General features: G+C 38.5%; 1 protein-coding gene across 1 annotated transcript in view; it reads right to left on the bottom strand.

Moving 5' to 3' along the window:
• Positions 1 to 5,477: 5,477 nt before the first annotated feature.
• Positions 5,478 to 16,618, bottom strand: part of LOC149138201 (uncharacterized) — a 142,736-nt gene continuing 131,595 nt past the window's right edge. Inside the window, exon 10 of the mRNA XM_089450284.1 lies at positions 5,478 to 5,628. Within this exon, the coding sequence (XP_089306410.1) occupies positions 5,478 to 5,628 (151 nt within the window). The remainder of the gene's footprint in view (positions 5,629 to 16,618) is intronic.

The raw sequence follows: 16,618 nt of genomic DNA, 5'->3' as shown, positions 1-16,618 counted from the left end.
GTCTTGGTCGAGGAGATCCATTAGGTGCTGAAATCTCTGAAGGGGAACAAAAGCCCTGGTCTAGATGGCTGGACGGTTGAACTATTTACCCATTTTTATGATATTTTTCGGGATGATCTTCTTGCCATGGTGGAGGAATCTAGACAATGAGGGTTTATACACTCACATAAACTCTACATACATCGCTCTCATCCCAAAGAAGGTGCCAACGTGCACATTTTCTGACTATTGACCTATCTCACTCTGTAATCTTATATATAAGATTATCTCAAAGACCATTGCTTCCAGGATGAAGCACATATTATCGAAGTACATTTCCCCGGAACAGTATGGTTTCTTACAAAACAAACAAATTCACGATGTTGTGGCTATTGCACAAGAAAGTCTACACTCCATACATGTTAAAAAAATGAATGCAGCTGTTATGAAGGTTGATCTAAAAAAGGCATATGACTGTTTAGATTGGGGATATCTTCGGATGGTCCTTCACAAGATTGGGATACAAACCAGAGGAGCTGAATGGATAATGGCATGCGTAACAAATGTCAGGTACGTTGTTGTTGTTAATGGTTATCCATCCCGTTTTTTTGAGGCGGGTAGGGGACTTAGACAGGGATGCTCACTTTCTCCCCTTTTATTCATACTTGCTATGGACGGTCTCAGTCTACACATTAAAAAAGTTGTGGTGGAGGGCCATTTTGATGCATTGTACATGTTGATTTGGGGTAGCATCGGATGTGCTCTAGCCATGAAAATTGGTGGAGAGGCTAAAACACATGAGGTCTCCAAGACCCAGAAATGGTTTGGACAGATTATACCTGGTTTGGGAGATATTAAAATAATTAATATTTTTAATGGAGTTCTTAAGTCTAAACTTAGGAAAAATAAAATATTAATGGGTATTAATATAAAATTGGGTTAGAAGATTCCAAAAGTTATGGATCAAGCTAAATCTAATCTTAGTCGTTGATTAGAGATTTAATCTCGATCATTGAAGGACCAAGGGGAAAAGTATAAGAAGAGGCTTGAGGGTCAGTTGGAGAACACACCAGAGTGATCAGTGATTCATTTTGCTAGAAAAGGGTTGCTAAGCAAAGTTGAATCAGTGATCATTAGCGAGGGGCAGTGAATACGAGGCAGAGAGGCAGTGAATACGAGGCAGAGAGAGTACTACGAGACCAGTGCAAAAGCAGAGAGAGCGAGAGCAACAGCTAATCCAGGCTACGCAGAGCCCAGTAGAGACAACGCAAAGGCCAGAGGGACTGCGTCATCCATGCAGAGGCTACTGGAGTGACGCAGAGGATCCCAGAGGCTGCGCAGTGCCTCAGAGGGCTGACGTAGAGGGTCCTAGGGCTGATGCATGTCAGTAGGAGGCTGACGTAAAGGTTAGAAGGGCCAGCGTTGAGCTTCAGTTGTGTCGGGGAGGGTTTTGTGGGATAGGTTTTCTGAATACCTGTTTCCGAATATAGAGGTATTCTTGCCATGTATTTTTCTCTGTTGGGTGAGCTGGTTAAGCACCCTGTTGTACTCAGAAAGACTGCATAATAATATAACCCTTAGAATAGTTGCACCAGTTTTCCCGCATTGGGTTTTTTCGGGGACATTTGTTCAAAAATAATGGTGTCACTTGTGTGCTTGTTTTCTTTCAGCTGATGATCTGTAGATGTTGTGATTGTATTGTATTTATTTCGGTATTTAAATGTTTTAAATAACTTGTTCAGAATTTACAAGTAGAAGAAATAAACCAACATAATACAAATTAATTTTCTAATGGATAGACATAGAAAATTCAACAAGACATAGGTAGACAAATTTCATTATCTCACAGTTTCTTTGTTGATGATGTCCTGATCATGGGGATGATAGATAGATTTAAATGGCTCACATTATCACATATCTTCAACAAATTTGGATGGGCCACGGGCCTCATTATGAACTTACTAAAATCTACCATTTTATATGGCACCGATGAAAATGAATGACATTGCATATATACAGAGAATTTTTGGGGTGGGCGCAAATTCACTGGCTGTGGGCATGAAATATCTGGGATATCACTTAAAGCCTTGTAAGTACAGAAATAATGACTGGATGTGGCTGGTCGATCGATTTTACAAGAAAATCATGGGTTGGGAATTCAGGTGCCTCTCGTTGGGAGGACATATTACACTCACTCAATCGGTGCTCACCCAGCTGGGGGTCTATTGGGCTCATTTATATCGACTTCCTCAACTCATTATTAACTCTTTGAACCACATTATGGCTCAATATATTTGGTCTGGGGCGGCACAAAATTTTAAATACCACCTGGTCAAATTGGAAAACATTACTAGACCAAAAAAGTTGGGAGGATGGGGCGTTATAAACCTACGGCGCTTTGGATGGGCGTTGCTGTTGAAGTCTCTATGGCGCGGTATATTTGGAGAGGGCATATGGGGTAAAGTGATAAGATATAAATATCTTAAGGACAAAGACTTTGTATATTGGATGCGCCAGGGGTCCATTGGTATTTCCACGGGATTGACTATATGGCTTAGTTTTATCAAGATCAAAAATATTTTTCTTCAAAATCTATGTTGGCAATTTGATACAGGACACCGGATTATGATAGGCGGGGATCGGATCCTTGGTATGAGCAGGGAATCATACATTTTTGTGGATTTATTACATATTTTCAATAGAAGAGGTATTTTCTTTTGGAACCAAGTCATCCGGGAATGGCTTGGTTACATACCTATTTGGAAGAGGGCCAATGAGCTGGGATTGTCGGGCCAATTGGCTCTTGAATGGGAGCACATCAGAATCATGATGAAATCCATTGGTATCTGTCGTGATGGACGAGGAGATCATATCACATGGGCTGGTAAGAAGAAGATAGGGGAGATTGAGGTAGCAGACACCTATTACAACCTTTGCACACAGGAGCTTCATCTCACAGAGATACGCTGGTTCTACAAATTTTGGCGCACTAAATTTCCCACTAAGATCATCATGTTCCTTTGGCTGATCTGGAAAAATAAAAATCTTACTTGGGACAACCTACAAAAGAGAAATCGACAAGGGTTGGGGATCTGCTATCTATGTTGGAACGAAGGGGAGGATAACAGTCATTTATTCTTAAAATGTCCATACTCTGTCCGCATATGGCGATACTTTACAGTTAAAATTGACTCACCATATATACAATATGTTAATATTTCTGACTGTTTATATTGGTGGAGTGAACAATGTACCTCATGGAGGCTGCTTCCACTGGGAGATATGGTGGTGGTGCAACCAAATTATTTTCGAAAATGTTAAGGTAAAAGAAGACAAGGTGCTGGCCCGAATTACGAAATGGATCAGTGATGATTATATAATTAGTAGAGTGCCCAAGGATAAGACTTGTAGGGGGGCTGGTCCATGCACAGTTTATCCCGCAGGGTTTTTTGATGGGGCATCCCAAAGAGGGATTTGTGGATGTGGTTTTTGGATCAAGTTTTCAGAAGTGCAAGAGTACTGGGTTCACTGGAATGCGGGTAGGGGCACAAACATGAAGGCCGAAGCCATGGCACTATGGGGCTTACTTTGGTTCGCAAATTTCATGGACATACCTCCCATACATATTTTTGGGGATTCTCAGATCATTATAGATCATATTTTGGGAAAAAACAAGATTCAACACTCCATGGGTGGCTATGTCAGATTGAGAAGCTATGGGCTACTTTTCAAGACCCCACTATACAGCATATTGGACGGGATCATAACCAGAATGCAGATCACATGTCCAAAATGGGTCTTTCTGGATGCACCAGATGGTATGAACATCGAAATAAAAATGGGGACACTTACTATGTACACTGGATGTCTCCTTTTGCTGGGATAACAAACACATCCTACAGTTTCCAAAACAAAGAAGGATGCTGCCAGAAGAGATAAGTAAACATTATATGTTTTTTCCTTTTTCTGTATATGGTACATATATATAGCTGAGTTTCTCAGTGCTTTAGTAAATAGTTGATAAAATTGAATACCTTTTCCTTTTTTTTGTATACACATTAGTGCCACATAATATTGAAGATCTGTCAGATGAATATGGAGATCATGTGAATGTATACCAAATATAAAAAAACCATATGCAGAAGTCGGCTACAGAAGCCCAAATTTTTTGAATTATGTACCTTTTTTTTATAATACAAAACAGACTTTTTTCATGCTGAAAAAAAAACAGGCTCTGATATGGTATAAAATATGAGCACGCAATATCATGCAAAGTTGCAGAGAGAGCAGCCACCACTGATGATAGCATATGGAGCAAAACATGCTCGGTAGAGCCTCCTTTTCCATTATTCTTATATCATTAATAAAAACTTGAGCCTTCGGGAACTACAGTTTTTTTTATATCTTCATCTCCAGCGGTTATTGACATCTTATCTTCCGTTCAGCACCGAGATTTTACTGCTTTTGCACATTATTTTATATGTTATTCAGCTAGTTATTTCAGCCTTTAGCTAGATAATCATTTTATCTTTTCTGCTATCAGTTTTGTCCTATGAATTGTTTACGCACTCCCACATTGTAATTACAGAGGATGTAACCTTCAGTCCCTTCCAACCACTTTTGTAAATCTTTGTTGGACATTAATATTATCTTGATTCTTATGTATTTTTATCTTACTTTGCACTGTTATTTTAATTTATATAACTTCATTTTTAAAACGCACAAGTGTGCTTAAGTCACTTCATTTAACACTAACTCAAAAGTACTCATCCTTTATAGCTGCAATACTAGTTTACTGCCATATGATGCTACTAGTTTACTCAAAAGTACTCCTTGGGATTTGTTCTGCATGATCTCATTCTCTATACATCAAATGTTGATCTGTACAGCTGTTTTCATTTTTGAAAAACACAAGTGATCTTGACTGCCTATGGTAGGGGCTCGAATCCTCCGAGAATTATTCTAGCTTCTGCTAATCCTCCCTTAATGATAGAAATTCCACTGTTTCTAACATCAATCTGCTTTACTTACCAACAGAACTCTAACTAAAGCACCGTCACATATACTTTTAAGAACAGCATAAATGACTATTAAAATAAATATACTCACGTAATTTCGTCCAAAATCCCCTCATCTAAAATGGGCATTACTTATTCTAACATGGATTAGCCATAAATAATCAGCTAACTTTCCCAGGCACAAATGTCATGCACACATAATATTGGTTATTTAATGAAGATAATACCAAACAATTTCCCCAAAAAATCATACTGTACAAAAAAGGCTGGGGGTGGCAGTGGGCAATGTAAAAATATGATCTACAATCGTGAAAGACATTCCCAAGAAATGCTGAGCCGAAAATAAAAGGGTATGAAATAAATGAATTTAAAAAAGAAACTAACTTACTAAAGCTTTACACGTTGCCAAAAGAGAAGCATATACTTCCAAGAATATTCTGGAGATGATACTTGTTTAAAAAACAGTTACAAAGGCTAATCCTACAAAGAGAGGGAGAGAAAAAAATAATGAACTATTACCTGATATAGTGTATTGAGTACAATTAACGAAGCCTCTTCCGACATTATATAACTGGCATGATGGAGAAGCACTGCTCTTATCCAGGGAAGAATGGACATGGCTCTACTTGGGCTGTTCAGAAATAAAAATAAAATTCAAATTAGAACACTGAAAAGTTCCCATTTCACCCTGTTGCCAATTTGATTTCTTGTAGTGTGTTTAAACAATTTCTAGCTCTAAATGCACGATGGCTTCTAAAATATCAACAACATTCAGACCCATCTTTCAAAACTTCAGACCCAATATTTAACTACTGCTACAGAGAAATTCTAACAATTGATTTTATAAGAATAAAATGAATAAAAATACATAAAATTCTTATGCAATTTGCAAGAATTTTTCAATTAGGGTAAAGCCAGGATTCTATATATATATATATGGCTTTGTCAATGACTGTAATAACTAGGTGTCCTAGATTAGCATACAATTTCTTTCTAAGTTCTAAAGTATCTGCACAACATGGAATAGCCCCCTCCATCTGAAATTCTCATGCCAAACTCAGCACTGGATATTAACAAGCTCCATCCATCAACAAACAGGAAAATGTTTTCAATATATACATGCTCGTAGTTCACAAAGAAAAGAGAGATTGTTGATCCTCCCTCTCAGAATTGAAAGGCCCTCAATAATCACAAAACAGAGTCATTGCTAGAGATTTCAATGCAACTCTAACATGAAGAAAAAGCAGAGTGTATTGTTAAACACCCATTCCAGCAAACGATGGAAGACTTGTTAATAGAATGGAAACAGGTTGATGCTAAACAAATCAAAGGGAAATACACGTTTTCTGGCAAGAGGCTTGGCCCTAGTCATTTCACAAGGCATCTGGATTGTTTTCTCAATGTAACCATATCATTAAGAAAAAGGAGGAGGGAATATTGCTAAAGACCTATTCCAGCAAAGGATGGAAGACTTGTTAATAGAATGGGACCAGGTTGATGCTAAACCAATCAAAGGAAAATTCGCCTTTTCTAACAAGAGGCATGACCCTAGTCATATAGCAAAGCACCTGGATTGTTTTCTATTATAAGGCAAATTCCTTCTGAGCAACAGTTCCATGTCCACTAGAATCACTCTGTCCACTACAATCATTCCATTGGCAGCCTCTGATGACAAATCAATTACTTTACAGATCCTGAACTCTCCAGACTATAGGCCTATCCCAATCAGATTTATCCGGTCTTCCACGGGACACATCTCCCAGGGTGGGGGCACACTCCCCATGTTTCTCATGCTCCGGAACAGGGGGGGCGCATAGGGAAACATTTCCCCACGTCCCGGTTTTTGGGAAACTTGAGGAACCGCAGCGGGGAATGTTTCTCCAATGTGTGGAATATGAAAGGGTGCTTGTGAGCACTCCCCATAAAAACATGCTGGAAGTCCCCCTTCTAAAGGGGGCATCTAGGTATCCCCCTTGAATTTTTCCTAAAAACAATAATTTATGAGACGGAAAGCCTAATATTCAACCCTAGGGCCCTGGATTCCACTTGGGGCTATTTTGGTTATATGCACCCTTACTTCTTATATATCTATATATATATATGAAACTTTGGATATTTGTGTATAACAATTTAGATTCATATGGATGCACATGAATATTTATTTATCTTTTGCTTGACCAATTTTCTGGTCCATATTTTTTCCAATTCCCGGTTTTGGGGGCGACTAGTTCGACAACCGGTCCAGTTCTCTGATAACATTGGTTCATTGACCTTTTACTATTTTTGAGATTGAGTAATTTCACTTTACTATTCTAGTCTTCAGACTTTAGTATCTACAATTTTGCTTAGTACTAAGCAGATTCTAGAAAAATGGGTGATGAATTTAAATCAGTTAGATTCTAGAATGATGAATCATAAATTTAAATCAACGTATACTATATTTTACTGTTTCTATTTCATTGAATCATTTATGATATATGAATCAATGTATTTCATTGTTGAAATTGGATTCAAATCATGTATATAATACATACACATACACACACACACCTTGACATCCACCCAGAATTTCCCTAAAATTTGGAGGTGCTCCCACATTTTCGCCCTGTGCATCTCCCGTTCCTGTGGCCCCTCATCCTAAAAACTTGGTGGAACATCGGATTTAACCCACTTTGGTTCCAAGGTCAAAAGGTTGTGGAAATCATAACAGAAGAGTGCCAAAAGTGGGTCACGAGATCTCTTGTCTACATATGGGAACCAAAATTAAAGGCTATCAAGATTGTTCTCAAGGAGTGGGGAAAGAGCACATATACTCCTCCAGAAATCGTGAATATGGACCTCAAAATAGAGATGGAATCAATCCAAGAAAGAAAGGAGGAAGAAATAAAAAGCAATGAGCATCTATAGATATCAATTGAAGGTGACCTCTTCCTGAGAATGTGATCACCACAGATCATCCCTTCTAGATCTTCAAACTCTAGTACCTTAAGATAATCTTCTCTCAAGGGCTTCTTTGCTTTGGCCTTGGATGGTAGGAGAGATCCACTTGCAAGTACAGACTCATGTTAGCACCTTCTACTCATCAATTGGTGATGGTACCACAAGACCTTGAGCAATCCCTCCCGACAAATTAGTCAAGACATTCATACAACCTTTCATACAACCTCTCGAGCTTTTAAGGGAGACCCTTTCTTCTGTACCTCCCTACAAGTTGGTAGACTTGACTTAGTTCCTATGTCTAAGATCTCATGGATTATACCTACTCATGATCATTCATTGGGCATTAATAAAAGTATTGTACCATATATAAAATTTTAAGTACTAAGATTTTAAACAAGGTGCTTCTAATGCAATGGCTTTAGCAGATCCCTTGTGAACATATAACTAATCTTAACAAGTACAATCTAGCTCTAACATGGACATCCTTAGCAGTTCTATATTAAAATTGTAGCTCGGATAGGTGTCTCTACACAAGCCTTGTGTCCAAGCATGCAGAAGATATCTTGAAAAATTACTTATTTTGGCATTATACAATTCTTTCTAAAGTCCAAATTTAGGGAAAGCATGATATTAATTTAATCAGTTATTATTGGCTTTGTAACTCAAATTTCTAAAGTTTATAACTTTGAAAATTAATATTTCCATTTGAAGAAATCAAAGAAAGTGATAAGACCAAGTTTTGGCCTTTGATATTATCTTTGAAGTCTCGAGGAGGAAATAGGGTTATGAGAGAAATTATAAATTGTTGAAATGAGTGGGTGAAGGGCACGATTTGGAGAGCACATCGAGTGAGAGAGAAGAGGGTTGATTTGGGTGACAAGAAGGAAGGTTAAGCAGTTGAGGAGAAGGAAGCGAGTTCGTAGAGAGAGAGGGGTCGTGCTCATGTCGTCCTATGCAAAAGAGGGGTCGTGCACAAGCCAAGTTCATAGGGGAGGGAGGTCGAATCTTTAGGGCCAATTTCTCTGCTAGAGGAGAGGTTGTGTCCTAGGCCGAGTTCGCTGAAGAGAAAGGGGTTGTTTGTTGGGTTGGGTTGTATGCCAAAAAGAGAAAGGTTGTTTGTTGGGTTGTACCATGCAGAGGAGAGGGGTTGTTTTCTAAGGTTGTTCTTCGGTGTAAATTCTTTGGAACTACAATTGTAATATTTTCCCATTTTTTTCTCTCAAGCCTAATAAAACCTCTCTTTGTTGTTTTTCCCCACATTGGGGCTTTACAAGGTAAAAGATGTGTAAACAATTTATGTGCTTGGATTTCTTATTTTTATTGTGCATAATTTGTTAGAAGCTCAGCGATATTAAATGTTTGTATATTTCAGATTTGAGTATAATGGGTTTTCAATAAAAATAAATTATAGGTATAAAAATTCACTGGCAAGTTAATCATTTCAGTGGACTTAGACAAGACTAACATGTTATTAGAGCCAAGCCTTTGAAAGAAATTGAAGCATTGCATAGGTTCAAACTCAAAGGGGTTCGTTGTTTCTCTAGGGTTTTCAACAAACAATTATTCAAGGGTTAAATTTACCATGCCAACCAAAGTCAAGTATGAAAACAGATTAGAAGGAGTCTCAAACTATCTTCAATGGAAAGCCCAGATAATAACTATTCCCAAGGAGAACAAGTTGTGGAGCTTTACTAACTCCACAGTGGTTGTGCCAATGTTAAATCTTGTTTGTTAGGTCCCTGTACTACTAGTGTAACCCCTTATTGTTATTAGTACAACCCCCTTATTGCTATTATTGTGCCCCATAGAAGCCCACAATTGTTATTATTGTGCCCTTACATTATTATTGTTATGTCCGCTCTGATTATATTATGACCCCTTAGACTCCTATATATAGAAAGGAGGTCTTGTCATTTGTATCATCCAAGAATTGTTCATTTATGTAATGTAAAGGAGGTTGCCCCCTCGAAGAGGCTGAATTCTAAGGCGTTCATCTATCTTTTCTATCTATTTGTGAACTGATTTCATAACATTTGGTATCAGAGCTTTGGATTCTAGGGTTTCACTGCTCCAAATAGGTCATTGTGGCATTTGCGCTATAACTTGTTTTATGCAACATTTCAGAAGCTAAAAAAAAACCCATTTGAGATGAGATTGCGCTAAACCTCAGGTCCGAATTTCAGATCTTGTCTCGCTATAGTTTCGGAGAATATGATCCAAGGAAATTAGGGTTTTTGCAAGCTCTAGAATTTCATCTAAAATAGGTCATCGTTGAATTTTCGCTATAACGTTTTCGCTACAAAGTTTCAGAAGATAAAAAAAAAACCCATTTGAGAAGAAATCGGTCTGAACCTCAAGTCTGAATTTCAGATCTTGTCTTGCTATATTTTCAGATATATGATCTGAGGAAGTTAGGGTTTTTGAAGACTCCCGAATCACATCCTAAACAGGTGAGCTTGGGAAAATCGTCATAACTTTCTTTCTGAGCATCAGATTGAAATTTCGTAAGAAGTTACAGAAAGAGGAGGGATTGTATTTTGTTTGGGTACAAATTTCAGAATCTAAGGGTGAAACAGTGACAAGTGGAACGTCGTACAAGTTCACTCTACTGAACTAGTCTATAATTAGGTCATCGCGGGAGATTGGGAATAAATCTTTCTTTGGGAATCCAATTGCGATCAGACTTGCGGAGTTAGAAAGAGGACGTAGAGGGCTATTACAGGCAGAAATTTCAGAACTTAAAGATCCAAAATTACAGAGTTACAGTCGTTTCAATATTGAGCTCCTAAAATCAAGAAAAAGCGAGATGAAGAAGTTTGATGGCAAGGATCTGGGAAATTGGATACTGCAGATTTTGATCTACATGGTGTATCAATGTTACAAAAGGTACGTATTGCATCTTCATATTTAGAACCAGATTTTTTATGGTATAAAGGGCTTTGTTCTCGTAAACCACTTGTTACGCGGTCAATTTTCATGGAAGAAATGATAGCACATTATGAGGATACAAAGAGAAACACCTTCTTTAGCCAACTGATAAATCTCAAACAAAAGCGTTCAATGGTAGAGCACATTGAGGACTTTCAAAAATTGAATACAAGGGAAAATGATATTCCAGAAAAGCAGAGGATTAATGTCTCCATAGGCCCTTTAAAAGATAACATTCAACATGAGGTTTGTATTTGGGAACCTGATTCATTGGAGAAGGCATTCAGGTTGGCAAGAAAAGTGGAAAGCAAAATTATGGCAACAAGGAATTCTACCCCTCATAACTATAAAGATGGAAGTGTTGTTTCTCCAAGCCTTCCACAACCTACAAGGGTGACACCACAACAATTGGAAGAAAAAAGAGCAAAATGACTTTGTTACAATTGTGATAACAAATACATTAAAGGTCATAAGTGTGCTGAGAAAAAATTATTTTACATTGATTGTGAAGAGGAGGAAGAAAATGATCAAGATACATCAAAAGAAGAGGATATACACCAGGTACCAACCTCAGAGAAAGAAGAAATGAATCCAACCATATCTTGTAAAGCATTGGCAAGAATTACCACTCCACAAACTCTCAAGATAGAAGGACATATCAAGAAGAAAAAGGTTCAAGAAGTGAAAGATCACATCGAGAAAAAGAAATGAATCCAACCATATCTTGTAATGCATTGGATGGAATTACCGAACCTCAAACTATCAATATAGAAGGACACATCAAGAAGAAAAATGTTCAATAAGTGAAAGATCACATCGAGCATCAAGAAATGAATCCGACCATATCTTGTAATGCATTGGAAGAAATTACCAATCCTCAAACTCTCAATATAGGACATATCAAGAAGAAAAAGATTCAAGAAGTGAAACATTACATCGAGCAACAACAACAAGTTCTCCAACTTTTAAAGGATAATGTCGCTTTGGTGCAGAATCGAATGAAACAACAGGCAAATCAACATCGCAGTGAAAGAAGTTTTGATGTAGGCAATTGGGTATTTTTACAGCTACATCTCAAGCAAGCTATTTACGAGAAGCAAATGTTGGCAATACTACATGCACTTAAGAAATGGCGACCTTACCTAATGGGAAGACACTTCAAGATAAAAACGGATCATGATAGTCTTAAATACATTTTAGAACAAAGATTATCTTTAGAAGAACAGAAAAAATGGGTCACAAATATGTTGTGTTATGACTTTGAAATCATCTACAAAAAAGGGAAGAAAAATGTTGTTGCATATGCACTCTGAAGAAAGGATAAGGATGTGGAAGCATTGTTTTGTGCTATTTCTATTATCCAACCAAATTGGATAAACGAAGCAAGGGATGAATGGAAGAAGGACGAAAAAGTGTGGCCACTCATTCAAACGTTGCAGAAGGTCCCAGTTCAAACAATATTGCCAAAACTTGACAAGGAAGGAAAAAATCATATTGGAACCTGGAGCAGTCACAGAAACAAGAACCCGACAACTACAAAATTGATCAATTTTAGAGTATCTCATCATGTGGAAGAACTTACCCGCTGAAGATACCACATGGGAGGATAAGAATTTTATACAGAAGCATCAAGAACTACTCAAGCGTTGAGGAACCCCACTGTAAACAATTATCATCGGTCAATTAATTATTAATATATATATATATATATATATATATATTTCTCTACGTATCTAGAAGTCTTCACTTCATTTGGTATCAGAGGAAGTTCGGTTCTCCAGCTGTACATCCGCTGACTCCGCTGTCCGCTGCATAGACCATATCGCTCCGCTGCTCCTGTCCGCTGGGCATCTGCACGTAATCATCACTATTTCGCTACCCATCGTAGCTTTCCCCACCCACGCTATTCGAGCATCGCAATTCGCAGTCTTCTGCACACAATCTCCAATCCATCGATCCGTAGCTATCAATAATGTCCACACCTATTCTGCCTATTGCTAACCACCGCGCGACTGCATTCCACCGTCCGACTCATTCCTTAAACCTCTGCAACGTCTACCGTCAGTGAAACACCATGGCCATTGGCTCTCGGTCGTACCCTTTTAGTCTGATTAAATTTCTAAATTCGATATTTTTCGTTATATAAGTTATAATATATACAACTAAACTATATTAAATAGTATATATTATATATATGATTTATCTAATTTAGTTATATATAGAAATATTATATATTATATATGATATCTATAATTTATTTAATTTAAAAAAAATAATAATTAAACAAATAATTTAAGCTGGCAGATAAATACACGCCCCCACAAACTCGCTCAATGTCGACAATGACAATGAATGATTTCCAAAAAAGATTGGTTGACGCAGAGCATAAGATGAATAACAACACCGATGAGGTCAATAAAAAATTAGATGATTTCCAGAACAAGCTTAAGGGGTAGGCTGACGATATCAAAAGGCTTCAGGATACGACAAATCGAATAGAAATAAAGATGGAGCATCACCGTGTCCAATCAGAAGTGAATCAAAAAGAGACCTTAACATTGCTGAACCTTATGTGTAAAAAAATGAATTCTACACCTACACAACTACTACAGGAAGATGAAGAAAATCAAGAGCACAACTCATCAGATTCAACGAAATCAGCAGACTCTCAAGGAAAATATTTTACAAAGAAAAAAATCGAACTTTCTATTAAAATTAAAAGTTACATAGTATATGCATTAAGCATTCAATTTGGCTGTATGAAAGTAGATCATACAGCCCGCAGGATACAGTCCTGCCTAAAAGCAGAAAAAGAAAGTGCTGCTCCTATTATCCGATGTGCAACCCAAAAAAAAACCAGGTGGCCTAAGTCTTCCTGCCCTTCTTCTTCTCCACTTTTCGCCAACCATCCATGTTGGGAGGAGTCAATAACGGCAAGCTGGTTTTCCATTGTACTCATTGGTTGCTCCTTATCTGAATCCGATCCTTCAGGACTGTGACTTCGTTTATTACCGCTTATTTCCAGCTGGAGCTCTTGTTCCTTTTCCTCATTAATCTCCTTATCCTTATTGTCCTGATCTTTATCCTTTGTTGTATTTTGTTCTTCTTTCTTTGCTATAGTTGCCTTCTTATATGCAACGTCTATGTTCTGCCATCCTTTCGGCTTCCTTTGTTGTTGCTTGCTCTTGTTGAGGCTTGGACATGCATTGTACAGATGACCTGTTTGTTGACATCCCCGGCATCTGAAAGCTGTATTCTCATAGTCCAAAGGTTGTTTCCACTGTGTATTATTGAAATTCAGGATGATGCTTTCAGGTAGTCCTCGGCTGAGATCTACCTCGACACATATTCTGGCAAAAGTAAATATTCCTTTTATATGTCTCTCTCTGTCTATCTTTAACATTCTCCCCAAGGTATTTCCAATTGCTATTAGAGCCTTTGAATGCCAAAAATGTAAAGGAAGATTATGCATCCTAACCCATACTGGCATCCTTGATACCACCATGGTGTTGGCATCAAAATCAGGAAACCAAGGGGTAATAAAAAGTCCAGCACTGCCCCAGAACCATGGCCCTTGGTTGAGAACTGTTTCCTTTTCTTCTTCTGTGTGAAAACATACTATAAAAAACCCCTTAGGGTATAGGTAGATTTGGCAATTTTTTGTCCAAACCGAGTGGATCCATTGATACAATGCATCAGTTCTAGGCCAAAAGCCATTAAATCTACAAATAACTGCATTTTTTTGTAGATCTGAATATATATTATTTACCTCTGGTATTTCGATGGAGATAGATGGGCTCTCCGGCATTTGATCTACAATGTACTGCCCCGGAGGTTCAGTGACAGCTGTGGGGTTTTTCCTTTTGCCCTTCACTGCTTCCTTAAAAGACCCTTTGCTTTGCGAGCTAGTTCCAGCGCTTTCGGCTCCTCCTCGTAATCTCATATTGAGAATGATTGTAGAGCCTGGCTTGATGTTGTATTCTTGCATGGTTCTGCATTCCTACAACGATCTGCCCTCATTTAACAGGTGTTGTTTCTCAGTCGGGTAGCCAATCTGGTCGGCAATATTGTTCTTCAAATCTGAAACCCTGTTGTTGTCATAAGTCCAGATCACGATTGTGTTTCCTTTTGGCGTCTTTACAAAGATTTGGAAATCGGACCTGACAATCTGGGGTGGCTCGATTCTTGTCAGATCTGAGCCATCCAACTCCGTATCCGAGAGGGTTGTCCAGGGCATAAATGTCTTCGCTGCCGAGATGTCAGCCACCCACATCTGCCCGGAGGTGAACAGGGGAGCCTCAGTCCGCACGGAACCCGGTCCCAATCTCCCGCCCCATACTTGAGCGTCAACCATACCTGTAAACGAATGCCATAGAGCGGCGATTCGGACTTCCTGTAGCAGACTGAAGGGGGGCAGAGGAACAATCAGCCGCATCTCTTTCCAAATGACGCAGACATTGCTGCCTAGCCAGGCCGAAACACCCGCGCAGGATAACGCAGATACCCAAATCAGGGTAGGGTCAGGTTGATTTGAAGCGAAACGCCCAGGGCTTTGAGGAATGGAGCCCAGATCCGCCGTGAGAAAACCGACCTGAGCCAGGAAGGGAGAAAATTCCTCCTGCCCCTGAATGCTTTGTTTCGATCCATGAGCCTCCTTTCCAACAAAGGAACCGGGCCAAAACCAAAATGATGAATCAAGTTCTGAGATCCCAGCAGCCAGGCGCCAAGCAGATCCGGAACATAGCTGATCTCTGGGGGCGGCGGCGGCACAAAACGATCCTTCTGAAACCCTAGACACTCGAGAACCCGCCATTCTTTCGCTCCCTCTAATGCACCTTCCTATAATTAATTAATTTAAAAAAAATTAAAAAGATAATGATAATTAAAAAAATATTTTAAGCTGGCAGATAAATACACACCCCCACAAACTCGCTCAATGTCAACAATGACAATGAATGATTTCCAAAAAAGATTGGTTGACGCGGAGCATAAGATGAATAACAACACCGATGAGGTCAATAAAAAATTAGATGATTTCCAGAACAAGCTTAAGGGGCAGGCTGACAATATCAAAAGGCTTTAGGGTACGACAAATCAAATAGAAATAAAGATGCAGCATCACTGTGTCCAATCAAAAGTGAATCAAAAAGAGACCTTAACATTGCTGAAACTTATGTGTAAAAAAATGAATTCTACACCCGCACAACTACTACAAGAAGATGAAGAAAATCAAGAGCACAACTCATCAGATTCAACGAAATCAATAGACTCTCAAGGAAAAGTTGAATCCCCAAAAAAATCGGCGACACCCCACCAAGAAATGAGTAACGCGACTCTTACAAATAAGCAACTCTGGGATACCTTTACCAATCAACATCCCTTTCTTTGATCAACCATTAACGACATACCAGTGAAGGGCAAAAGTTGAGATGCCTAAATTCGATGGAAACGAAAAAAACAATGTTGCATGGATAAATAAAGCAGAAGAATACTTTGAGATATATGACATCAATGATGATGACGAAAAGCTCAGGCATGCATCCATCAAAATGGAAGGGGAAGCATATAATTGGTATATGTGGTGGAAAAAGACAACACACGTCATTAGTTGGAGAAAATTTAAGGATGCATTCTTTAAAAGATTCTAAGGTGTAAAGGAAGAAGAGTTCTTTTCAAAACTCTTAAAATATGACAAAAAGGAAGTGTGGACGAATACACAAGAATGGGAGACCTTAGTAACATGAGTACCTGGA

The sequence above is a fragment of the Pinus tabuliformis genome, chromosome X (genome assembly GCF_031772625.1).
Source record: "Pinus tabuliformis cultivar Carrire ecotype Pingquan chromosome X, CPIR1, whole genome shotgun sequence".
NCBI classification, from domain to species: Eukaryota; Viridiplantae; Streptophyta; class Pinopsida; order Pinales; family Pinaceae; genus Pinus; species Pinus tabuliformis.
The sequence above is the reverse complement of the archived record's forward strand: the minus strand, read 5'-3'. Positions and strand labels throughout refer to the sequence as shown.